The sequence below is a fragment of the Eutrigla gurnardus genome (assembly GCF_963514095.1).
Source record: "Eutrigla gurnardus genome assembly, chromosome: 1".
NCBI lineage: Eukaryota > Metazoa > Chordata > Actinopteri > Perciformes > Triglidae > Eutrigla > Eutrigla gurnardus.
The window spans coordinates 23,578,785-23,606,765 of record NC_139915.1 but is presented as its reverse complement, the minus strand read 5'-3'; the positions used below and the strand labels follow the sequence as shown (position 1 = coordinate 23,606,765).

At 42.3% G+C, this 27,981-nt stretch overlaps 1 protein-coding gene across 1 annotated transcript in view; it reads right to left on the bottom strand.

Moving 5' to 3' along the window:
- LOC311029879 (semaphorin-4B-like) overlaps positions 1-27,981 on the bottom strand; it is a 43,201-nt gene that overhangs the window by 9,023 nt on the left and 6,197 nt on the right. The window contains exons 2-9 of the mRNA XM_084035277.1: positions 20,897-21,339; positions 8,404-8,564; positions 8,077-8,139; positions 7,330-7,428; positions 4,732-4,843; positions 4,213-4,329; positions 3,729-3,886; positions 23-204 (exon numbers count right to left, since the gene is read on the bottom strand). Coding sequence (XP_083891403.1) covers positions 23-204; positions 3,729-3,886; positions 4,213-4,329; positions 4,732-4,843; positions 7,330-7,428; positions 8,077-8,139; positions 8,404-8,564; positions 20,897-21,014 — 1,010 coding nt within the window. The 5' untranslated portion in view covers positions 21,015-21,339. The remainder of the gene's footprint in view (positions 1-22; positions 205-3,728; positions 3,887-4,212; positions 4,330-4,731; positions 4,844-7,329; positions 7,429-8,076; positions 8,140-8,403; positions 8,565-20,896; positions 21,340-27,981) is intronic.

Below are 27,981 nucleotides of genomic sequence, written 5' to 3'. Positions count from 1 at the left end.
AACTGCTCCATTTGTTTCTTACCACTGTGAGGTGAAGACACCGTAGAAGACTGTGCTCTCCCAGCTGTCTCCCATGGGCTTCAAGACAAACATGTCCTGGATGATGTTAAAGGGGAAGCCGTCATCAGGGAGGGAACACAGGAGCTGGGCCTTCAGGAAGGTCGTCCATTTCTTCTGCAGCACCCGTTCGCCACCTTTATCACCCTGCAAACAGTTCACGTATGTTATATCTCATTCCACCATAAATCATTAACAGATTGTTTACAGTAACATGTCCATGAAACCAAAAATTATATAAATTATTTTTATTGTATTCATTTTTTTTCTTTATTCTTCATTATTTTTTTTATCTATTTTAATTTATCTGCATCTCAGGCACTAGCCGGTGCACCCTTTTCCTCTGCCCCATGGGCCCAGACCATATAAATAAACCTTCATTATTTAAAGCCCATACATGATGTCCAGCACGCCCCTGCTTACACTATACTAAAATGGTTAGAAAAGAGCTGCAGCTGCAATCCCTCCTCTTTGCTTTAGAGGGTGCTGTTGTGGTCATATAAGAGATTCTGACCCTTTTTAGGGAGATAAACTGGACAATCACAACTAACCAGGATTTTAATGTTTTGATGTAATTGAAAGTATTTTTAATCCTTTCCTGTGGTGCAGCATGTGTCGTGCGTTTATAATAAACTACAAAGGACATTTCTGACAATAAAATGTGGGGGAGAAAAAAAAGTTCACATAAAAGATGCCTTAGCACAAAATGCTGATAGCTCTTTGAAGGAGAGGAGATGATGAAATGGAAAATAAATGGGGGTTAGTTATTAAGTATTACAGATTTGAAACCGGCATTTGTGGTTCTCTCCTCCTCAGAGATACAGAAGAGGAATTTCCTTCTTTGGAGCAGTCATCATATAATAATAATAATAATAAACTTTTATATATTCACATAAACAGACAAACATTATCAGACAACGTTTCCGGGACTAGCAATTATCTAAAGAGCTTGTAAACACGCACCGAAGAAACCTCTTCCCAAATACAAGAAAGCAAGCTGGAAAACACGGGAGGAGCAAGAGGAGGAGGAAGAACACAACCAAAACAAGTGGTCTCGCCCAATCTCAGGACAGCCAAACTATCCCATCAGCACGGCCTCCGAAACCCAAGATACATAACAGCACAAGGAGCGAATCACCCTTGAGGAGATGATAAAATGCAAAAGTGTAACTACCCTCCCCGTTTCCCCATCTGTGTGCCGTTACGTCAGGGCAATCATGTTGTTCAACGACGGTGAGGTGAAACCTCCCGGGACGGATGCACGGCCTGGGAGCCAATTACCAGGCTGTGCTAGTAGCCTGTCCACGTAATGAGGAGCCCGCATTCCTGCTTTCAGCTGTTTGCTGCCGCTGTTGCTTTGCTCCGCTGCACCGCTTCTACTCGATCGCATTGACCGGCCCCCTTTAGTAGCTGCCCTTCAAAATAAACTGGCTCACATTTTATCATAACTTCAGTTTTCAAAAGCCTGATGTTTGTCAAGTATAGATGAACAAGGAGTAAAGTGGTGCCACACAGTGTTCAGATCTGTCGTCTCCCTACAGTCGCTCGGTGTGCGCACCTGAATAAACAACAGAAGGAGGGAGTGGAAAGAAGGGAGGGGGACAGATAGAGAAGAGGGGGAGAAAAGACAACTTCGGAAGCGGAATTACTTGGCAAACTCAAGTAAAACAGTAGTTAGACCAGCACGAACAAAACGGAGAAGGCTTTGATTTATCTTATCTTACAGGTCCTCTTTAAAAGGAACCGAAATGCCTGGCAAAATGAACCCATATAAAAATGTTCAGATATCAAAATAAACAACACCTCCAAACGTATTTGGCCTTGGCGTGGTGCACAGAGTGGAAAGGGAGCACATGCTTTCTGTCAGCCTGCAAGTGTGTTATAGATACTGAACCGGCTAACAGGGAGGGGCCTTCATACCTCGCTGTTACCCAACTCTAATGTGAGTTCAGCACTTTGGACTCTCTCAAGGAGCACACGGTGTTCAGATGTGAGACACGATTCTGACAAAATAATAAAAAGCAGAATATGGTTATAGTCCTAATTCTGGAGAGAGAGAGAGGGATGTGAAGAGAGATGGACAGGTGCATGCCGGTGCTCTGAAAATACCGGGATGTTATTTACCGTAGTCCGGCCCTGTTCAACAACAACATCGACAGCAGTGGCACACAGCTCACGGAGGCAATTATGGTACTTAAAAGCCCTTACAGCCTGATTGCAGCAATTTGTGTCTCCTTGTCTGAGTCATAACACAGTAAAAATCTAAATACACAGGCATGGGTCGCATATTTTTAGATTTGCTGTGACTTACACATTCCTAAGATGTCTCATCTTGGTTCTCCATCACACATAAACGTCCATAAATCATGAAAGGATGCCTCTTATAACTTACATTATAGTTAAGTCCTACTTTGCACAACAGATGAGTTTAGATATCCACCTGAATCTGACGATTAGTTAGATCCAACCTGAAACCAGCCTGCATCAGTCACTCACTAAAGAAAGAGGGGCGACACAGGAAGTGCTGTGGAAGTTTGCACAGAATTAGTGGTCAGTAGGTGGAGCTCCTATGCATCATCTCAATACATTTATTTGGTAATGTTGTCAAGCAGTCCCCAGGTTCATTGGGGAATATGCCACCTGCATCCCTGCCACAGGGCAGCATCTGAAAAGTGGGCTGCTGTATTCCACAGACATACAGTAAAGGCGCTTTATAGAGCAGAGAAACCATTCTCCTGTCTCTATGCTCTGCAGCGCGTTGCCACAGTCTGGGGGGCCTTTCTGTAAATGATATCCATATATAGAACCCAGGAGGTGCTCCAGCGGCGAACGCCAGCGCCTAGTAGGACTTAAGCTGTCACTTAAGATTACATGCTGTCCCCACGATTATTCACATTACTGCCTCCTCGAACAAGAGGCATCAGTCAGGGAGGGATGCTGAGTGCATGTATATCAGGCAGCCGTTTAATAGATCTCATGACAGGTGAAAAGGGATAAAGTCTGCTGTTGATAATTCAGGGTGATCGACCGAACCAAACTCTCAAAGAGGAGGAGGAAGGGGGGGATGACGTCAGCGGTTTAAATGATGCGAGTCAATTCTGCAGTCGCTACAGTTTGCATAAATAAAAGAAAACAAATAAAAAAAACAGGACATATAGTAGAGTAGAAAAAGAATTTCATATTGCTGCGAAGCATCCTTGAATACTAATAATGCCTCCAAAGCTCAAAGCACTGGTGGAGAAAGACAAGGAGCTGGAGGGATGGACGAGTGCAGCTGACATTGTGAGGGAGATGGAAGAAGAGGGGGAGATGACATTGCAGAGAAAAGGGGAGGGGAGGGCGGCGTGGTGAGGAGGAGGAGGAGGAGGAGGAGGAGGAGGAGGGGGGGGGGGGGGGGGAGGAGATGATTCAGGCAAGGGGGAAACCAAATCCGTCGAAAACATGTTTGCACAGTCAAATAGCAAGCGCTTACGCGCACCAGCGACATGTTTCCATTGCAGCTACACAGTACAGTTAAATGTGGCCAAACATGCTTTGACATGGGAGCGTCCCGCCTTGTTTTGAGGCAATTGTATCAGGATTAAGGAAAGGATGTTCGGGGCCCCACTGTGCATGTCATTTTTCCATGGCCGTCTTGCGTAATGACCTCACCCCAACCTAAGGTGTCTTACCTTACACACGCGAGCGATCCTCGACACAATGGTGTTGTCGAAGAAGTCGAATTCCTTTCCCGCCTCGCTAAAGAAGAAGTAAATCTTGTCGTCGTCTCCCACGGGGTTGCCTATTGGCTGACTCTCCTCAATGTAAGCCGAGCCGACAAAGACGGGATCTGTTAAAAATAACAGCAAAGACAACATAGTGGCGGTTAGAGAAACGCGTTCTACTTTTGTCATCGACGTAAGAGAACCATTTTGTTTTTTCCCCATCACTTGCATATCGGAGAGAAGTGTTTGTGCAGCGACTGATAGGACCGGGCTCGCAATCTAGGAGAGCTCGTCTTCGCTCTGAGTCGGCATGCATTAGTGACTTTGCCTCACTAATGATCGTACCTTTGGAGCTTATCTGCTCTGTTGGGTACATAATGGAAGATGAGTAGAGGCAAGAAAAAGCAGTCTGCCATCAGATGGAGTTTATTTATTTATTTCTTTTTTTTACCTTGCAGCCATTTTAAGGAGTTTTCCGTCTTCAGAGCAGTTCCCTGACCCAAACTCTTGTAAATGACTGGCTCATTCCCTTGGAAGTTGCTGACCGTACCAGTGTACAATTCTCCATCTGGAAGAAAAATAAGAGGGAACGATTGCAAGATTTGAAATTAACTTGATTTTCTATGAGTTAAACATGATAAATGACCCTAGTCATTAGTGATAGTGCAGAGTGAGCTGAGAGCAGTCAACAGAGCACACTGAGAGAGGGATTAGACAAATCATTTGTTCCGCTCATATCCAGCTCACTAATTGTTTGACAGAGACGTTGACCATGAATGGTGTCTGTTGGTGTCCGGCTATTTATCAGAAGGACCGGAGCAGTCAAACAACATTAGCGTGCATCATGACTCATTACTCATTATCAAAGTAGCTTCAGATGAAGCGCATTATATCACCATTTTCTTTGCATGCAGATATTTAAAGTGACATGACGAGAAAAAAACAAACAATCCAGTGTATGACTACGTACCAACAATGATGGCAGTGGATTTATAATCGGGATTAAAAGGGCAGCGACTGCGGCCATCTTCCATCACAACCTCGCCCACTTCATCTCTCTCCAGTGTGAACGTTGACGTGTTCTGGAGACGAGACACAAAAAAGCAAATGTCCCTCAGGCACAGTCCAATTAAATTCTACTTACAGTAAAAAAAAAAAAATGACCTCAAGCTCATTCTCTCCACTTCTTGTGGATAATATTCACAGCGAACTGACTTTTGGGGAGTTTTAGTCACATTGTACACACAGTAGGTCTGTCCGTTTAGAGAATGTACGTCACAGGCAACTATATAAATTAAAATGTAAGAAAATAAAAGCACGTATAGCAGATCTAAGGCTGGTTCATTACAGAGAAATACTTAAACAGACATTAAAGGACAGGTGTGTTATTCCTCGATGCTACTAAGCTTCACCGTTTACTATTACTATGAACAGCTACATTTATATAATTAAAATTCTAATTATAATAATACTATTGAGAGTCAACCCTGCATACACCATCCTGTTGCCATAAATGCTCGCTAATGTGTATTAATACCTTGCTCCAAATAGTCCCTAAAATGAAAATTTTCCTCTCGTTTAAGTACTGTTTACTAAAAACCACAGCGACCAGCTGTTCCAGGATATTAATGAGGCTTGAAGAAATTATACATCCATGGCTTGTTTTTAAAGATGCATGTCATAGTAGGAACAAACAGTGTTTGGGCTGGGAGATGCTGGGAAGTATTAAGGGACAGCCTTACGTACAGTTGGTTTAGGTCTGTTCATTGGATTTGGTGAGAATTATAGAATAATGCCAACCATACCTTGAAAATGGCCTGTTTCAAGACATTCACCGTGACTTCAGGTAGTTTATATGGATTCAACAGGAAGATTCATGAAATACTGATGATAAAAACTGAGATTTAGTTTCAGGGTTTGTTAATAGACAGTCCACAGAACACACTTGGTAGTTCTAGATGCCCGAGGCTGGTTTAATATACATATGATATTGTTTGCTCAAGTGTATACTAGGCAGATCTACAGTAAGTTTAGCCTCTGAAAAAAGTGTTGTATAATGTCTTCTTTGGCTCTAGAGGAGCTTTGTCAAGTCTGAGAATAAAAAATGACATCACTTGCGTAATGTAAGGGTTGGGCTTTTAAACAGAGCGACTGCTTTACAAACAGTGGGCAGGGAGTATGAAACATGTTGGCGTTTACAAGTGTGGGTGACAGATTTGAATACTTCCAATCAACAGTCCAAAACCCAAAGACAATTTACAATGACATAAAGGCAGCAATTTCTCACATTTGAGGAACTGTTGTTGTGCTGTTTTTTTGTTGTTTTTTTTACAACTTGCATTTAAATTGCTTATAGAAGGGATCTATTTGCAGCCAGTATAGAGAGGAGGAACAATTACAGAGAGCAATAAAGCACTCAATGTACATAATGGGAAGGCAAGTATTACATTAAGATAGACATGAAAAGAGTTATGTGGGCAATTTGCAGTTAATAGCAATAACTTGTTCCATTTAAATCAAATCAAACAGGACAGTGTCGAGTGCCTCCATTGCCTGGGAAATCTTCCCATGCTTCATCATTACCAGTTATTATGCTCAGGGTTTGTTTTAATTCATGTCTGTCATTTGATTGTTTAGTGTATCTTCTTGGCTTAGGTGTCCCGTTACTCTGCCCGTTAAACCCTCGGAGACTGTTTTGAGAAGAGCTATAAAAATACAACATTTATAAATGTTAATATTATGCATCTCAGAGAGCGTCTGACACACACACACACACACACACACACACACACACACACACACACACACACACACACACACACACACACACACACACACACACACACACACACACACACACACACACACACACACACACACACACACACACACACACACACACACACACACACACACACACACACACTTCTGGTCTCTGTCAACATGACGAGTGTTCACCCAGACCGACCCGGCTCAGAGTTGCTTGGAATCCCGGTTCAGGGCCTAAAGTCCTGCCAAGTGATCTACAGTCTGAGACGTCCCATGTTTTTCTTTCACTCTGACGTCAAAGGAAAGAGTTTAATGTCCCGTTTTAAAGAGCTAAGCTTTCGCCAAGCCCGATTGCCCCCCCTTCATCACTGAAATCAATGTCATTGTGCTGCCAGTTACCATCACTCCAGATTTACTCCTCCGCTTAATAAACAGATCTCCTGCATCCCCTCTCGCTGGAAACCACACAGCTCGTGTACCCCCCCGTTGATTTGTCTGGCTAAAATGCCTCAGCAGTATTTGGTTACGCTTGGATAAGAGAAGATCCAATACTGACGTGGTGGATTAAAGAGCTCGATTCCTTCAGAACACCCAAAAAAGATATCAAAGCAAAATTCAAAGCTGTGCAAGTGAGAGAATTGAAAAACATATATATATATATATATATATATATATATATATATATATATATATATATATATATATATATATATATATATATATATATATATATATATATATATATATAAAAAAGACCAGTGATAGATTACAATTCTTGGATTGAGAGGTCATTACTTACTATGTAGGCGCAAATGGGACTGAAAGCATAGGTGCCACACACATAGAGATGAGTGCTATTCAGCCGCAGGAGGATTTTGATGTAATTGAAGCAATCAGTCTGGATGGGGATCAAATGGAGAGAGGGTGAGGTCAATGAATCCACAAGATATTCTTACAACTGTTATTTTTTTTTCTTGAAAAATCTTCGCATGAAATACTGGAGCTTGTAATCCTAAGTAAATCTGTCAGAGCCACAAATACTTAAAACTGCATAGAATTTGTTCGAAAAACAACAGAAGAAAATGTTCCCTTTTCCTAGCACGCTGTTGGGAAAACCTCCCAGCATCACACAGCAGTTGCCTGGTGGGCTTTCTGTTCTACACAGACCAGAGTTGTACACAGCAACATAAAGATTACCAAGGTTTGTCGCCTAGGGATAGAACAGCTGGCATGACAACGGGGCAGACAGACAGAGAAAGAAGCGGTGCACAGAAAGGAGCAATTCCCTGGCGAGGGTGAACACTTGATGAATCTATTTGTAACCGGTGGAAAGGTTTGTCAACACGGAACTCGATGCTCATCTCATCGTCTCGACACTACTGAAACGATTCACAGAAGACTGCAAGGAAAGAACAAACACCCTGTGGAGGAATATGCATGCTCTCGATATTGTCATTATGCAACCATTTTCCTGGGGTATTTTCATTATTTTGGTGTTTTGCTGGAGCAGTAAAAAAAAAAAAAAGAAAAAAAAGATGCCTCTCACCTGTAGGTTCTTCCCTTTGAAGCTGCATTCCTCTCTTTTTCCTGCAGGAGTGCCCCACGTCAGCTGAAGAGGAAAAAGAAAGTTGAATGAGTGATGTAAAATTCAGGGAACCATGCTGACTGTACAGAGGGTTGTTTCTTTAACATCAACATGTACACAAACAACTGTGATATGAAAATAAAGAAAAATTGCATTTTACGATGCACCAAATGGCTTGAGGGTCAAGTAAGCTAGTATAAAATTGTGAATATTTTGTATTTACATTATAAAATGGCATTGAGAGTATCTTTTTTGCAATATTGCCTCTGACAATTCACACACACTTACATTCTTCTGAAGCTTGGTCTTGCTGATGTCAGAGAGGCTGAGGGCGAACAGCGCCTCCCTGGCTCCGACGTACAGCATGTCGTCCTCCTGGCTGAGCAGCAACGAGGTGTAATTGAAGACTCCGTCCACTGAGAATCTCTTGGCCGACCTCTCCTTCGCATCTGGAGAAAAACAGCAAGAAAAAACACTCTGGAGATTATCATGACATAGCAGGACAGAACAGAGAACAGACTAGAACATATCTGATGATGGAAGCACGCGAACACACACAAATAGGTCTCCAGTTACAATATTAAGTTGTTTTGGCCTTCTGCAGGGAGAAAAGGAAAACAATCAAAGATTTGCACACAGTACTAGGATTTAAAATACATGTTGGGGAGTGTTTACGGGTTCCAAAATGTCATCTCATTATCAGAAAAAAAAAACGTTTTATTCCTGTTATTGGATATAAAATACCTGACAAAACAAGTGTTGTGATGACGTATAAATCATCACTTGATTAGTTTCTCATATCCAACCAGACAGCAATCTCCAAGCTTTCTTAGGTGAAAACCTTGAAGAAAGCATTTTATTTTACTGGTAAAATAGGTGTATAATGAAGTCGACTTCAATTAAAAATAAAAAGTACAAGAATTTGTCAAGAGATCGTCCAATGCAGAGATATGAGAACCAATAAACATCAGCATCTTAAGACTATTTGTATGATTTACTAAAGTCTTCATTTGTAGTCAGATGGCTCCATTTACCAGAAGTGAAACATTATTATCCTTGTGAAGAGTCTTTGCTTAACAATAATCCAAATAAATAACAATCCCTATGCTGAAGCTGAGGTTGAATGTTGGGTCTTGAACCCAGACGGTAGTATTGCATAAGTAAACCCCAAAAACCACTAATGACTACCACATAAACACAAAATGACTCCCACCCCGATGTGTTGGCTACAGATAAATGTACCATCGCAGCGGTAGCGACGTTTGAACTCATGTTTTACAACCACTCCTAGAAATCTGGGAGTCTCTGTCGAAGCCTCACAGAAAGCCACAAATCTAGCAGGAAACGAGAACAAGTGGACAGACATCACATCGCATCCCAGCACATAGCAGTGAACCTCAGTCCAATCGAATTTATGATACAATGGCGGGGAAGCTCTCTCAGAGCCTGTTGTTGTTTCTGTACTCCCGTCCTCTCCGTTCACCCCCCTCGCACAGCGGCTGCTACTGTACCGAGAACACGTCGCACGCACGCCAGCGAGCCACGTCCACACTTTCCTGTGCTCGCCGGCTCTCCCTTTGCTCTGCTCTGGCACTGGCAGCAGGGCAAAAAGCCTCTTCCACTCAACACCAATCTAAGTCTCCTTTATTCCTCTGCTCATCCAGCGAGCAGCGAGTCAAATGTGTTACTTTCCCCCTTCCTGCAGCCGCAAATAGTTCTTGTGAAGAAGTAGAAATCTGATGTACACATTGCTCCTTTTATAGCATTTCCCTTGGCATCGACAAGTCACGATCCTCAACTACAGTGGCATATTTCTTTCTTTCTTTCTTTCTTTTTTTACTGCTTTCCACTGTAAAAGTGGATTTTCAAGTGGTTTGGATTGATTTTGGTAACAGGCAACGGCTCTGACAATTTTTTTGGTTCAAGTTCCCGTGTTCCAATGAGTTACACGTGGATCTGAACGATTGGATGTTATCACTTGATGTCTATCAACAAGACTAACAATCTTCCAGAGGTCACCACAGACATGGGATATGCAAGCCAGTATTTGGCATCCATTGCTTACATACTTCATACCCTTTTGCAGTTTGTGACCATCTTTGCAGATGTTTATCTATTAGCTCTCATTCCAAACATATTAAACACACTCCCTGAGCCAAAAAACTGGGGGTCACGGACTCCGTTCGCTTGTCCAAATAAGATTACGGGTTTGTATCTGGAGTCATTGACACCACTATTTGCTGCAGTTAAACCGTTAAACTGCATTTCCCTCGCGTAAAACCGACAAACTGCTTTTCAAATTCAGACCCTTTCCCTTGATGGGAAGTAAAAGACACCGGCAGTACGTTTATCTCCAACGCTCCAGGTGGTGCATAATGCAAATGGGGCCAGTAAATAGCAATAAATGTTTACAGCCCACGACTTAAACTTTCCAATATGCTCACATACAAACGGTTTATCTAAAACTCGAAACCCTTTTGGCAGATGATCGCTTTTCCCTTATGGGAGTGAAAGTCAGCTGCACAGGCCCACATCTTGTCCAAAAATCCAAACTTAGGTCCTTTCCACATCAACAGCCCTCTTTCTGTTTAAAATGTTGTGACATCTGGAGTCAATGAAAAGAAGGGCCTGTCTTTAAAATCCAGAGAAGGGATACAACATTTAAAAAAAATACTTCCTATTGTCAATGAGCACAGGAAAAAACCGAGTTCCGATGTGGAGAAAGAAAACTTGGCTTAAACTCAAGATAAATCAAGTCTGTTAAACATGTCCTAAATGCTCATAAAGAGAGCTATACTTGGTCCCAGTGGACCTCGCCGATGGCAGACAAAGGAGTGCCATCCCTCCTCTCAACGGGGGAACATATCATAGCTCGACTGTCACGGCTCCCCTGAGTTTTGGCCATTCACTGGAACCAAAAACAGCCTTCCCTCAGCATATTAAAAACTCTTTGACATAAATCTCAGTGACATCCTCTTAGACACACAATGGAATAACGAGCAAAGGAGAGCAAACTCATGAAACTTTTACTCAGAGAGCAGTCCGGGGCTACTTAGCAGCAGGGTGAGGGGGGGTTGGGCGATTAAGGTCAAAGTACTGAGTGGAGTTGTGGTTACCACGAAGATTGGATTGAGATGTTGACCTATGAAGAAACATGCAGAAGAGAGAAAGAAAATGCGATTTTCAAAGCACACAGACGGATTTTTGATAAGAGCAGAAGGTCAAGTCAGTAGCAAGCAGCGGTTGTGTCAAGCTGTGGTGATTTCAAACATTAACTCGAGGCCTTTGGTTATTTGGGAGATTTTGGTTCATGGTTTTGACATGATTGCAGCAGAATTCCGGGCATCTGCAGGCCATTTCACAGCCAGGTACCAGGTCCATTCATCACCCGCCTGTTTAATCAGCTGGCTGTCACCAAGACGGGGCCCTGAACCCCTGCTAATGCTCATCACACCTCCCATCAATATATCGCCGCTTTATTGCCCATGTTAACATGCTGAATTTGAATAGTGCCACAGGCTCTTTGAAGCCAAATTTTTGCCTTCAATTCTCTGTGATTATGAAAGCAACAAAAGAAAGTGGCCAACGGGTCCAAACCAGAGTTCAGTGGCAGAGTTCACAAGATGCTTTGTCTGAGGAGAGTTTCCAGCTGCGGGATCAGGATCTGCACGCAATACTAACAACATTTAAAAGGAGTGGATGTCTTTTCTCCACTGGTACACAATAAACCTCTCTGTTTTTAATTAGTTGAAATTTAATCTTGGAAATGTATTTATTGTGATTTTATTTTGTACAGAAATAAATCATATCACAACTGCTCTGTGATCCCAGAAATGTGAGAGAATCATCCTTGATCTGTGCACATAAAATGAACAGATACTACCTCCTTGAATTAAAAGGAGGGGATGTCGTACATCTTCTTCCGTACAGTATATTATATTCCCTGCCTACAGTGTTAAAGTATCTGATAATGCAAAACGCACTGACTCAAATAGGTCTGCTGGGAGAAAACAATGTTTTTCAACCCCCATAAAAATCACAAAGTTATTTTTACACTAAAACTAGATACAACATCTTAATTTGGGTGCCTAAATTGTGTTACTTTAGGACCGAAAATTAAGTGAATTTCCCAAAGTGTTGTTCTATACAAACTGGGACGAATATAAATGGCTTAAATGTGTGTCAGTGACTGCTCTTGAGGGAAAATGATAACGAGACACAGCCACATTAATATATATATATATATATATGTTTTTTTTACATATTCTGGATAACATCAATTAAGATGTCCTCTGAATCCCTTCATTCACAGCTGAGAGCGTTCAGCATGTGCTTACTCACCAGTGAGGTAAGATATCATCAGAGGGTGCCAGCTGCCAGACACCAGTGTTTGTTGCTGAGAATTAAAAAACAAGCCAGCCCTTTGGCAGGCATCATATTTCAGAGAAAACTGAGCAGGATCAACCTATTTTCCTCAGGTTTAATAGTACTCCGAGCGTGGAGTGATTGATTGGCTGCTCGGTAGGTATACGCCTGCCAAGACACTCCTAAAAGCCCTGAGTGTAAACATGCCCCAGATTTACTAAAGCAGCGTGAGCCAAGTCACAAGGCAAGGGGGCAACGGGGACAAAGGGGTTCGCTTGCAGCCGACCAGAGGAAAAACCCAAAGGAGAGGAGGGTGTAGCACAGCTGATATTAATCTCAAACAAAGCTTATCTTACATACACGGAGGACATTTCTTAAAAAAAACACAAAAAAAAAAACTCCACCTCTGCCCTCTGTGAGCTGAAGCCACACAAGAGCACGCAGCTTCAAGCCTCTCTGTTTGACGTGATTTGACAACGGACTTGATATTGGCGCGGGAGCTCCTGACAGAAGCCGACAGGAGTCGCTTTGAGGTCATCGCAGCACTGAACCTCGTGATATTTGGGCAAAGTGATGGTTATTTGTCTGTGACTGCCGGCAAGCGAGAGCCGCTGTAGTATGCCAGCCTGTTTGTCTGCACAGTTAGAGGACACAGATCTCTGGGGAGGCTGACGGGGGGGATGGAGGAGTTTGGGGGCGAACTTTGCATATTTCCCTTTCCACCAACAAGAATGGTTTACTCAGACTTTATTGAACTGTCAACAAAGAAATCAGCGGGGTTACATGTGTGGATTCTATTATATGTAAAAGGATAAACTTGAAAATCTGTGTACAGCGAGGAAGACAAACCCAGACCAAGACTGAGAATTCACAGTTTACTGGGCAGTAAAAGCCGACAGCACTGAATCAGTTTGAGTGACACACACACACACACGCACACTCTGCTGCATACGCAGTGTATATGTCCGTGCTTTCGGAGTGTGAGTGTGTACACATCATACTGAGAGACGACTGCACCTCGCAGATAATAACCGGAGCCCGGCCCTATGCAAGTGCAGTGTGTCAGGGTCGCGCTGCAAAAAGGTGTCAATGTGGCACCGGGTTACATGTGCAGGCAGAACAGAAGACATGGTGGAAACGTTGGATAGTTGTGTGTACTGTACGAACCCCGAATGACTGGAAAACTTCCCCTTCACCCTCTATAGAAGAAGAAAAAGAAAAAAAAACGCCAGCTTGAGTGCATTGAATGCTGCATACCTCTAAAAGCAAAGAACAAGGAGACATGATGCCCCGGCTCTGTAATTATTGGCTCTTAGGTGTCATCCTGATGCACTCTGCATTGGCACGCATCCACCCGACACTCAAAGCTGCGGAGCAACGGAGCGCGGTGGTCTATCACGGCTGAAAGCTTACAAAATCCGGGATATTAGCTGGTCGAGACAGAGAGAGAGACTCTATGTGGTATCTGAGTGGGTTACTCAAATGTTGGCTGAGAGAGGGAGACAGATAGATGGTATAATTTCCTCACACACACAAATCGAAATAGACGTGCCTGCGCTTGTCATGTGTGGGATGCCTATTCAACCTCTTTTTCTCCATCCTCCGCCTACCCATTCTCTAAAAGACAGGGGATGTCACGGCAATCTGATTCACACAGATTCAGATTATAAGAAATGCATAAATTTGTTTCCTTCTCAAACAGGGAAAACAATTCTGCCGACTTCAAAAAATGAAGTTTGTTAATGGGGTTTAGGTTAACATTCATTGATTAGATGAGGCAAATGTATTTACATTCTGTGAATAATCTCTATACACAGTATAGTAGTTTCATTCTGTTTTTCGGTCTGCCATTCCCACATTGGAGGGATTCAAATTGTATTCACACGCACGAGAGATTCACAGGAAATGATGCGTGCACACAATACAGCATTATTGTTTGCAACACTGTATCCTTTTACTGCTAACTCAACATCTTTCTACACAAAGTGACTTATACTCATATTGTGGCAGTCATGTGTTTGTCATCATCGTTCATCAAAAATGTGTTGAGGAAATCTGTCATCTTCTGTGTTTTTTCCCCCCCAGAACCACTAGTTGCTCTATGGTTGCAGCTGATAAAGTAGCTGCTTAAGGAACAGAAACTTAAGAATTCTACCTTTAATATGGTATTGGGCAGCTTCTGACTTTCCTAATCCACCTTCCACTACTTCAAGTGCTGTCTTTATTTTCTTACTCATGTCTTCACCATGAAAGATTGGCTTGATGAATGACATGACGTCTTTGGCTTGGCCAAGTACACTTGAAGAAAAAAAAACGAAAAAAAAAACGGCCAAATCTAAATCCAGCTGGCGTGCACATGCTTGCAGATGGTTTCTGCTATAGCTAGAATCCCATCAAAGTACACTTCGATAATCTTTTCTGCCATTTTCTAGCTTGCTCATTTGTCGATTTTTAGGGCACCAGTGGAGCTTTGTGCAGTTTACTAAGTGCTTTCACTTTGTACTGGCATGTGTTGAAGGCCTTAAGTGCGACCACAGCATGCAGACACAGCCTTCTACCCTGCTTGTGTGTGTGTGTGTGTGTGTGTGTGTGTCTGTGTGTGTGTGTCTGGAGAGGCCCTTGATGAGAAGAGCAGGCAAGAGTCGCACAGAGTCTGCTGCTCTCTGCTCATCCACCACAACGTGAAGTAGTATGGACGAGAAGCGGTCAAGCACATTGGTTTTACGCTCCTAGCTAATGGTTTTTCTACACACACACACACACACACACACACACACGCACACACACACTTACTGTCACATCAATTTCCTATAGTCATGCTGCTATCAGGACCTTCACACATGCTGCATTAGCCTCCACATTTTGGCTTGTAACGGTTATTCTGCTCTGACACAGTTTGAAAAAAGAAATCCACCCCAATCTTCATCAACAGGTGTCATTCATACCGATAAGGACAATACTTCCTATCATGAATCCATGAGTGCCACAATTGCACGCAAAAAAATTAATAAATCAGAGAGATAGAAAATCTTGAAGCTCAGACACTGTAACTGAATCCTTCAGCTAAGTCTATAACATACAGTCAGCCAGGCCTCACAGGGACACACACCTCACACTCTTTTTACATATAGCCACAAGTTGGGGAATAAGAGGCATGTGGAGTGCATTAACATACTGGAACTGAATCAGGAAAAGTAGACTTTTAATGAAAGATACACGAGACGACTGCTTTTAACCATTTCAGTTCTGCCTTAACTCAAATGTCAAAAATCAGAGGCTGTTTTTATAATAATGGCATGTGTGTTTGTGTGTGATAGAATATGATTGCACATGTATTTTATTATTAGTTATGTAAATAAATTTACATTTACAGCATTAGCCAGCTTGCATTGTTACTTAGTGCAGCATTTTTACTTCTGCAATACAAAGAAATTCACATCTTGGGGAGAGGGCTGCAATTACAGTGTGACACAAAGCAGTTGTTTGTGGGTAATATAATAAATTGCCACATTGTGTGGCTTGATTTATTTATTTGATTCACAGCCAGCAGAACAGAAACCATATTAATCCCACATGCTTCATCAGGCGATGGCATGTTGAATTCAGTCCATCTTAAATAGGTGTTTTTTTTTCTATCACAGCAAATATAAAACCAAGAAAGTCTCTGATGAAGCAAACCAAATTTTAGTTTGACAAATCCACACTGCATCCCAGCAATCCACCCCCCTTCCTCTCCAAAAAACACCTAATTACTCTCTTAACCTCACATTCCTCTCTGTCCATCTTAATTAACAGCCACACCATTATTCCTCGCTTCACGCTATTGTCTTCAAATCAAATGTTCCCGATTGAAATCTGCAAAGACTGAACTTTTCTGTACATTCCCTGGAGCGTGCAAGTGACGAAGCCATTAAAAGCTCCGGAAACAGACGGCGTTGATGTGCTGTAATTATGCTCCATTGTTGGGGCTGTTGTGGCATTATGTGCAGGCACTTGTGAGTGCCACCTCTGCTGGAAGCCACAGCCTGCTTTTCTTTCAGGATCAGGGGTGTGTCTTTGCCGGGTTTTAGGTGGGCATCAGAGCATGTCACTAGCATTTGGCTTGACCCCCCCTCCCCTCTTGCCGCCCCTCCTCCGTTTCTGCCCTGCGATCCACACACTGCCAAGGTCACTGGATTAGCATGCATGAGTGAAAGCGCACAATATTCGCCGAACATGAACTAAACGCAAACAGGAACGGACACGGAGTACATTCAGCATGCACAGCATGCTTGGTAGCTCTGCTTAAAGGGGCATTTTGATTTGCTTCCTTACTAGCAGTCTGTGTGAAAGTAATAAACTGAAAATCCCCTTTTGATCTGAATATTTCCTTTCTTATATTTTTCGTACATTACATACGAACCTTGTATATATACACACACAAATAGTACCAGACAGAGTCTCTGGATGCCTACTTGTGAAGTTGGGGGCTCGAAATCTGGCTTACGTGAGAGTTGTTATATAGCTGTCTTCCAGGTAACCTGTCATTTATTCTACAATTATATTGTTTAAATAGTTATTTTAGGCCTGATTGTTGGCACCAATATTGAGCATTTTTACGGTGATCAGTACCGGCCGTTTTTTAAGCCGATTTGCAAAAAAATATTTGCAGCCGCTGTCACTACTTTCTGGGGTCCGTTTCAGAAAGCAGGTTTAGTGAAAACCTTGAGTTAGTTAACCCTGAGATGAGGGAAACTCTGGTTTTTCGGTTTCACAAAGGCAGTTCAGCATAAATCTGAGTCAGTTACCCGGGCAACATACTCCGTCAACCTAACCTGCTCGCTAGCAGGTTTTCTTCAACAAACCGTGAGTTTCTTCTATGTCTCTGCCTTTTTCCGGAATCTGGACCAACTCTGAAAAAATGTGCCGTCCTTTCCTCATCAACCTAATCGATATGGAAATAAAAGTGATTCTAGCAGCTTTGCATCAGGAGAGGATTTTGATTACCTTTCCTACCGATCACATATCTAAACAATATTCTCAGACATTTTCAAAATTTCATAATCCGAGACCAGATTCTTTGCAGAGCTCTTTAGATTTTTTGCGAACGGGAGATTTATGAAATGTTTAAGGATATTTCTTTGTTGAAATAGCTGCTTATATTTACTGTTTAATATGTGAAACATTATTAAAATCATATGCCTTAGTCTACGTATTTGCACAATATTCTTATGCTTAATTTTCAGGTGAAGCCACTTTCTTTTTGTGCCTGGGGGATTACGCCTTTATGAAAATGATTATTTGTTAATTGGGGTACTTGGGAGTCGAACCCCTGGCGCTTGCACCGTAGGCAGCGTTGCTAACCGTTACACCACAGAGTCGCTCCATGAAGCTGAACATAAAGCGTTATCACCTTTAGATCAATCGACTGTTTCATTAAGTTATACGTATTAAGTCAGGCCGTAAATGTCTGTCACGCGAACTCTCTCTACTTTGCTGCAGTTACGTTGGTACGTAGTATCTGAGCTCCATTGATGACGGCTTTGTAGAGTCAGCAGGCACGCGCGTAACTCAGAGTTTACATACTCAGAGTTGATTGAACCAATTGAAAACCGCTGTTCTGAAACCGAAAAGTCTGAGTTGCCCATCTCAGAGGTGGTCAACCTAGAGTTCAGGTTTTGACTCAGAGTTTGTTAAACTTGCTTCCTGGAACGGGCCCCTGGTCTTCTTCATCTTCAACAATGATTTGTTCAAATAGTTCAGCCTATCAACAATGAAGGCTACTGTCACACAGACTCGAGCTTAGTCTGCTGTCAGCGAGCTAGCCGAGTTTTTTCTCTACAGTTCAATCACTTTATTTATTTTTACTTCATAAAACTTCAGCGAAGTATTGTATGTATCTATATTTTTTGTTTGTTCACTTGCCCAACGTAATAAAACTCCTGGCAGAAAAACAAATAATATTTCCAAAAATGTCAAACTGTTGCTTTAAGAGGAACCAGAATCACAGCAGAAGCAGAGTGACATGCAATACAGTGCATGCACTCAAGCCACACTTAAGAAAAAAGAAATCAAGAGCTTGCCAAATGCCCCAACCAGCTCATTAATGTAAACTGTTCTCATTATGTGCAGGACTTGAATTTCTCCTTCTTGTTCCAAGTGAAAGAAAGAGAGGAAAAATAAATCATCTCCTCAGCACATATCTCAAGAAAGACAGTAACATCCTGCCTGAGACGTTTCTGATTACTAACAGTGATACATGCCACATGCGTAACTGACGCTTGCCGCTTCAAGTCCCATGATCCTTTGTGCCGTCTCTCTGCATAAGAACTGTAATGAAAAACAGTCGAGGCTCTCCCACTGCAGTGACCACAAAAACCTCCACTCACTACACATGAGAGATTAGCCTGCTCATTATGAAAGAAGGAAGGGGCGAGAGGAAAGGGACGGGAGACAAAAAAGAAAAAGGGACGCCTTTCCAGGAAAAAAAAATCCATGTTGAGGCAAGGGCCCTCGAGAGAAAACAGGCCCGGCCCTCATTTTTCTTACGGACTATACAAACTGGAATAGAGGTTTGAAACGGTGACCTGCTTTACATGTTTTGCATCAATGGTGCAGGTTGAATTGAGGCTAGTTTATATATGAAACATTCAGCATGTCGGTGATTCTGCAAAGCTGTACTCTTAATGAATGGGTACAATCACTGTTAGTGTTGTTTAAGAGAATCTCAATCACCAACTACTGCCATCAAAATACATGAATGCTGAGTAAAGCAAAGCGGTGAAAAAACAGAAACACCAGCGGTCTTCAAAACACTCCATTGCTGGGAACCAGCCGTGGGGCCAATTAAATCCATTCAGTTCTCTGAGGAACAATTTAAATGGCTGAAGTTTTTCTTGGATATGAGCGATGCCAATTTGAGAAGGTGCTTGTGAATTACCGCACGACGCCTCACCGAGTTGGCTGAGGAGTGAAGAAAAACAAGCATTACATTGTTGTTTTCAGGGGGAGGATCTTCAAATTCAGACAGGTAGTGTTTACAAGAGCCGACGCACCCCTACATCCACATCAGCCTGTACTTTAGTTGCTGCCAGATCGGCATATTTGCCTGTACGAGCAATGTTGCAAAACAGAGAGGAGGACAGGATAAAAATACATTGTAGGAGCCGGGGAACTCAAGAATCAACTTGTGAATCCTTTTCCAACAGCTACAACATGGGATGCTTAAAGAAAATGTATTTAACAGTCAATGTCCCCTCCTAGCTGTATCTAAACAGCAACGTTTTCTCCTTCCTCTCATTTGTCATAAGCTCCAATAAGGCATCAATCAGCTACAAAAATGTGTTCGCCGAGCAAATCCTGAAAAACAGCACCATGTTTTTATAGTGTAAAAGCTTAGTCTACAGCAATTATAATAAGAGGAGTGCTGCAGTGTGTGCAGAGTAATTACATGCGATGATGAAGTCAAGTGCTAACGAAAGGTCTTCCAATCAATCACCATGTGCCAGGAGAGATGGTAAGTTTATATTTGTGAGATAAATCGTTGCATTCGGCTGTGCTTAATACCAAAAGGTTGATTAGCAACAAAAACGGAGGAATGACTAAGGCAGACTATATGTACTGCAAAATCCTTACCAGGCCCCAAACTGTTGCACCTTTTTCCATTCTTCAACTGAGTAACACTGAAGAATCACATGTTATGCCGTGTATATTTTCACCCACATTGCCTGTCGAGGTTCAACACAGACACAAAAGAGGCCTTCCAGGAACTGACTTGTAATTGCATGTATGTATGAGAAGTGTTGTTTGTAGTTCAGGCATCTTCACGTTGGCACGTGTACAAGTAAGCCCACGGGCCCTCGTGGTGTACGATACGTCTCTGTGAACACACTGCTGGGAAGGTGGCTTCACTACACACTTGTTGCAGCTGTGTTTGTTATCTTTGCTCACCCACCCTCGAAAGCAGACTGGCCAATCGCAGCACAGCTCCGACTAGGGTCTGACAACCAGCCGGCTGTGGTCCGTAGACTCTCATGCAAACGTTTTTTTAGATAGGCAAAAGGGGTAATATGGACATTAAATGTCACCATTATCCATAATGATCAAAATATGCACTGAAACATATCGGTATCACTTCTAACGGTTGATTATAAAACCAGGAATCTCTGTCTGTCTGTGGGAATGTCCTTCGCATTTCTCCAGAACCAGTCATCCAATCTACTTTACACTTGGCAAATATACTGCTGGGACCGAAGGATGTGCAGTGTTGAAGTTGGTGCATTTTGGACATCATTAAAACACAGGCAACAGGACTCTGTGCACCAGCGGGACCTGGGGCCTCGGGGCTCCACCATGTTGTTACAAGAGAATCTTATTCACAGCCTTGAATATACAATATTCATGACAAAAGCATGTCATGGTAATTATTTCGACTTACTGTAAGAGAAACTGATGCGTGGTGTGACATCATCTTCAGTGGCCATCAGTGATCGGAGGCAGCTAGCCCACAGCAGTGCCGCAGCCAGAAGACAGTGGACGGCGCCTAATGTCCACATGGTTGCCTGATCTTCTTACACAGACATACACAAATGCACACCGTTGATTTTTTTAAGATTCCTTGGAATTCATTAAGCTTCTCTTGACTGCGCAGAGCTTTATTTTCTCACTCCCATCTTCCAGCAGGCTGAGGGGGAGTGAACATGTCCTTGACTTGATTCTTGTACTCCCAGAGGTCCTTACACACAGTAAGAAGACTCTTAACACTGAGAAGTGCAATCCTTTCTGGATTAAAGGCTGCTTGTTGTCATCTACTCATAGTGCTCTTCGATGGATCAGCACTAAGCTCCAACCAGTGGCAATTTAGTAAAAGTCATTTTGGATCTGCGGAGAGAAGAGAGAGAAGTTGTTTCTTTTATGTTTGATCCAAGAACATGAAAGACAAAAAAGAAGAAAGAAAAAAAGAATCACAAGCTAGAATATCAGATCCCAATCCAACTTCTGACGCTATAACCAACAACTATAAAAGCAAAAGAACTGATAGGCTACATTTGGCTGTGGCTCATTTTGGCAGATGGTGTGGATTTTTACTGCAAACAACGGATCGAGAATTGAAGAGTTACGTTGTTTGTCTTCCAAAAATCACCCGCCTCGTCTTTCTGTTCCGACACTCGAATATACAACTGTAGCACACTGATGGCTTCAGCTTAAGCCACGGTGACAAAGGCAATATTTATGCTTCTACCGTTTACTTTTCACCACACTGCCAAAGAAAAACCCAACTACACAGACCATTCAGACCACCAGCCAGCTAACATGAACACACACGTGATGTGGCAGCTTACAGGGTTTCACAAACTTAAAAGTCTAAGTGAATGTTCAATTTGCACTGCAGCCCACAAAAGGTTCTCGGCAAGATAAAATGCTTGTCGGATTCTTTTTTAATCCCCCGTATTTAATTACGCTGTCATCAACAATCAGCGAGAGATCCCCAAGAAGATAATATGGCAGCTTGGCTCTAATTTTGTGGCTGTATGGGGAAATAAATGAAAGAACAGTGACTCCCAAGACAACTCTGTAATTTGTCTCAAAGAGGTGCTATAGCACATCTGCTCTCTGACTTTTATTGGCCTCAGTGTGAGTGTGCAGATAAGGTTATGTTTTTTTCTATTTAGTAGGGGTTGCCTTTCATGGAGAACACTTTAAATGGGAACTTCTCTGCTAAACAAAAACAGGCCATATGCTGTATAGCGCTGTGATTAAAATAAACTGGAAAATTGTCTTAGTAGTAAACCAGCAGTCACATATTTGGCCACTTGGGGGCAGAGGAAACAAGCTGTAAACAACACCGACAGATGGTTGTAAACAGTTGCTTATTTACACATCAGGCCACTACAAAGCAACATTAGCATTAACTTGATGTCATGTTTATGGCCACCTGGCAATTTAAAGTCCTTTCTTCTTTCCGTCTTTTTTAGCTCCGTTTTTGGTCTCCACCAACACCTTGGACAAATATCTGGCTCATAAGCTGCTAAATGTTCCACATTTTCCAGCTAGTTGCCAACTATGTCTATCTGCTGCTCAAAACGAAAAGATGCCTACTTTGTCCAAAAATGGCGCTCCTGTATGGGAGGTGAGTGAGCCGAGAATTTGGGATTTTAAATAAAAATTAGCTGAAAAATGGCACAAAGCACCATAGATCTGAGGAGAAATGACGAGTTGAGCATAAATAATCCGTGCGTTTGCTACGAGTTGCTCTTCTTCACATTCCAAAGTTATTTGATCCAATGGTATATAAACATTTTTATTATAGTAATTTATTAAAACATAAAACACTTTATTTCATTGAGAAAGAGAGGGACACCCTGCAATAAAGGGACCAGGACTTTTAAAAACAACTCTGCGAAGCTATAAGTTGCAACAGATCTTTAAATAAAATGATCATGTCAACATGCTAACAGGCAATGTTAAAATGACGTTTAATGAGCGGAATGTTTACTATGCAAACCATCGTCCCTTGGCATGCGAACATTGCTAATTAGCATACAAACAAAATGTATAGTTGATGCTGAACATTGACGAATAAAAATTTTCCTAAACTCTAAGTTGACTTTTCACCAATATCATACAGACACCCAAGTCAGTGAACATGGCAAAGTCTGCTCCTGTTATATGTGAACACAACTCCTTACTGACCCCCCCTCCCCTCACTTAGGTGGTGACGTTTAGAAAGTAAACACTGGAGAGCACATGGCGTCTCTGGACGAGGTCTTGTGGGAGTTGTTGCAGTGATGCAAGCTCTCAACCAAATATTTACGGTAGCTAATAAATCTTGCGGGGGTCAGTGAGTGGCCCCAGGTTGTCTGCGGAGACAATGCCATGCTGGGGAATACTATTTTAAACTTCTAATCAACCTGGTCATACAACAACAGAATGCAGGACAAACCAAGATTTACAACCCTGGATTCCCCCCCCGCTAGTACAAAGACTTCAGAGAGTCTAGTTGGCTCACACACCTACAGACTGGCACCAGTCAAAATTAGCAGCTTGTAGACTTGATGGCTTGTGTTGTAGTTCACTGTTAAGCTGTCCATCTTGCAAAAATACTGGATATTGGGCTTTTTTTTTTGTTGGTAGGTGGAGGGTCATCTGACTCACCTTTGCTATGACAAGACAGATCACTTATCTGTGCATCTGTGCCTCCCTGTCACCCCCTTGTCTCTGTTCGTCCCCTGGGTCTGAACCACTTGACCAATATGTACATGTCACTCTTCGCTTCACTACCAGCCTGCTTTGGTTCCTGCTGCCACACTGGAGCAAACTGTGTGGGAGACTGAAACACTCATCCGTGATGCTGTAATATCCCCCCCTCCGTGGCTAGTCCCTCTCATGCCTGCTGAGACGGCAACAACAAGTTATGGCAGCCCAGCATGTGTCAAAGAAGCCCCCAGGAAGAGCGCTGGCCTTTGAAGCAAATCTTTTCAGTGGCCAAATAGTGGAATTACAATAACCAGGTCGATTGTGTGAAGCCATTGCCATTGCAAAATGTATTTATAGCCAAATTCAGTTATTTGTCTTCCTTCCATTAATGTAAATAGGCCCAAGAAACAAGTCTGGACCGAAGGGTTGGAGGCTGAGTTTGCGGAAACTATCGATCAACTATCAATTAATTTTTATCTGGATTCTCTACTCGGAAGTCAAACTTGTTTTGCTTCATGCGCCACCGAGCAACTTTCATATCAGAGGAATAATCAGGGTGCTGCCCCCTCAATGCTGTGTCCGGTTCTTTTTATGCATCCATGTCACACAAACGTCTCCATGTTCCCAAAGCTTATCCGTGTGCAACTCCAGAGGTCTTTTGCACAGAGAGACCTGAATAAGTAGAACACTAATTGATTTGGTCCAAATTCCTATAATAATAATTAGCCTTTGCCAAATGTATTGATGTTGTTGTTTTGTTTTGGCTCCTCAATTTTATTCCTTGTACTTGTTTGCATTTGAACACTTCTCTCACAGAAAACAGATGTTGTACAGTGAAGGGGAAAAAAAAGTTTGTGCACTCAGTCATATGAGTTATGTCAATATGAAGAGGCCCCAGCAGCAGACTGGGATACTAAAGGTGTCTGGGGAATCCAAAATATGGGATGACTCATGGGTGTGAAGCTTACGATGTTCATATAACTCAAGACTATCACCTGAGGAGGACAAGACTGGTGCTCCATATCCCAGAGGCAGATCTGCAGAGGCTTAGCAAGGGCACGAAGGGCAAGTAAACTCATGCAGTGTCGCACTTATCATGTGTTCTCTAACATTAGTTTTGCATAAGTACCACGTCAAGCACATGTGTTTTAGTCAAATTAATCGTAGAGTGTACTAATCCATCATGAAGAACAATGAGGATCCGAGGAGAAAAGTATTAAATATTAATAAACATTAAATCATATTTGACAGCAAGTACAAAGAAAGTGATCTTATTAGAAGCAACAATTGACTATAGGGCCTGTTCAGCTGGAGCTGTTACAGTACTGGCGACCCACTATGCTCGGTGCCACAGGACCCATCTGCTCATCTAGGAGAAGGCCTGCTGCTCTTTGTAGCTACGAAGGGTGAATGTGGTGCCATATTGCTTCAGGCTACAGATTCGTTAACCTTCGACCCTCCCCGGGCATCTCCATATTAACACCTGCATCTGTTCAGAGAGAGAAAGGGTGCGACGGACACATTGGCCAGGTCACGGCAAGTTCACTGGATACGGAGTGGCGCGAACACTCACCGTTTGGCTAGCTTTGTGCAGACGACTGGGCTTTGTGCTCGGCAACCAGCGCCCAATAACTCACCCCTGCAAAGTGACTTGTCTCTCATTTAGTCTTTGGCACAGTCTGCGGCACTTATGGAGATAATCAGCGTTCCGGGCAGGACCCTGTGACGAGAGTCGTATCGCAGAGCTGGACAGGAGGCTAGATTAGGCCGACGTCCAGTCCATTAATGGTATCATGGGTGCATCAAAGTCCAGAGAGAAAGAGAACTAGAAAAGCATTTGCATTTTGTTGTGCAGTTTTTTGGGGGGTCACTTTGTGAGACTGCAACTGAAAATAAATAGTACCAGAACAAATTTTTGGAGCAAAAGTCCTTTTGTTGGCCACACGTCTGACCCTGAAAACAACATGGGCGCTGGTTACCATTCAGGAAGATTCATGGAGCCATTATGTGGAGCAGAAAAAACCTCAGTGGGCGACTGACAGGCAGAGACTCCCTGCTGTGCTTGCCATTATTACTACTCCCTTACCATTTCCCCCAAAGAATCAATGATTGGCTATTCAATGACTGAGCTTTTTCTTCAATTATTACTTACAACAAGCTGTAAAATCATTATATTTGCTGCTGCTGCATAATCCATTTAAAAAGTAGTGTTGGCGATGTCATCGCAAAAACGTAATCCATTATTCATCACACATTACTCACTGAAACCAATTAGTCAAGAGCAAAAGTAGTTGGTTACTCACTACATTCCTCGTGTTAGTCAGCCCATTCTTGTATTAGAGTTTGGAGGTATTCCTCGTAGCCCATAGATTGACGTCTATTCCAGCATTGCTTTTGTCAGCTGCTCCAACAGAAAATTCAATATTGGGGCAAAAACAGACCATAAAAGCATCAAGCCTCTGCTCCGTGAAATCAGTTTTTCTTTCATAAATCTCCCGGAAATCCTTGTGTCGATTGCATTTGGAGCGGCATGCCGACAAAGGGCCGATGAGGAACCACTAAAAGATGGAGCAATCTGCCTCCAGAGTGTTGCAACTCTGCACGTCTATTGGTAGCTCCAAGTTTGCTGGTAGAAATTACACTTTTACAGCACCACAAGTTCCAATATTGACTTTTTTTCACAACTTAACTTAAAAGGTAATTTAGTCGATCTGATAAATATCTAATAAATAGATGAATTAGAACAAAAACAGGTACTCTCAATTTATAACTTTGTAACTTTGTGGATATCTAAGTCTTCAGCGGATGTCTCAGGGGTGGAAGGTAAAGTGCTGTTATTGTTTTTATGGTCTATGAAATGCAGCACTACATACGGTACTTCGCGTGAACATGAGGTACCACATTTCCTCTCATCCGGTCCGGGTTTCAGCTGGAGCAAACTGCACCCAGCATTGAAAAAAAGCAGATTCTTAAATAAATCACGACCGGGTTAAAAATAAACTGCAACTGTAAAACCTTGAGTACGTCTACATTGGTGCTAAAACGGCTCATTGCTTTCGCAGGAATGTACAGCGGCTTACAGGTAATACGTCTATCAGAGACAAATCTCCAGGATATCCTCCCACAGAAGCCTTCCACTACTTTTTTAATATGAACCACGTCGTCATAACAAGCCGAACACAATACAGGCCTTAGAAAAACATTTTTCCAGCCAGACATTGTTTTGATTTTGCTTCTCAAAAGCAAATTCATATAGAACAGGAAATTAAATGCTTTAGTAAACATTTTATAGGTTTTTTTTTTCTTTAAATATCAACAGAAGTAGAGGAATCAATGGACTGTTAAAATTGAGCAAAAAGAGCTTGATTTCCGATTTCACTTTTCCTCCCAGGTCACAGAAACACACACAAACAATACAACCACATAGAGAAAAATGTCCTTATTGACTCTCCAATATCATCTCTACCCTGCAGGTAGAAAGTAGCAGAGGCCTCTGAATCAGTCCACAACAGAAGATACTTTAACCCGGGATAAAAACAAAAACCGTATGCACGCTCCAACTCTCAGGTCTACGATACGGGACAGCTGCACAGACTCATTATCCCGATGCCTGAAGGCAAACTTCCTGTGAAAAGAGACACATTTGTTCAAATGCCACAAGAAAACAGATCTGACTGCTAATCAAGAGCCATTTATTCAACATATCCCTCTCCATTTCCTCTATGCTAATGTGTTTCTGCTAATGACAACAAGCAGCTGATAATTTATGTTACAACACGGCACGTTGTTTTTGTCATGTTCCCAATCTTTCAGAATAAGGGGTGTCACAAAAAAGATAAATAAATAGGAATCTCAGAAACAACTTGACTGATTCACACTCAAAATGAAACATTTCTAAACCTTTTATTTCGTTACAATGACAAACTCCTGAATGCTTTCTAGTTGTAGTGCCCAGAAGGCTGAAATATTAAGATAGTGGGCATTATTTCCTGTACACAACATTATCTGCCATCCGGGGTTTATTTGACAGGAATACCAAAGTGTCTGAGAATTAAAGCCAACAGCGTTTACTGAATTATTGATTAACGCGTGTGTGTGATCCCAGAGTGATAACATGAGGATACTGACATTTCCTGAATGTATCATTAATTATTCACTGAATCATCTTTCCATTGATGACTGGCTGTAATGCATCCTGCTGCGGCGTGTCCCCGGTGCATTCGAATGCAAGATGACGATGACTTTCAAACAACAAAATGATGGGAAAATACTAACAAATTTCCTACGAATCTAAGAAGGCAATTCAGGTCATAAGCCAGTTTCTTC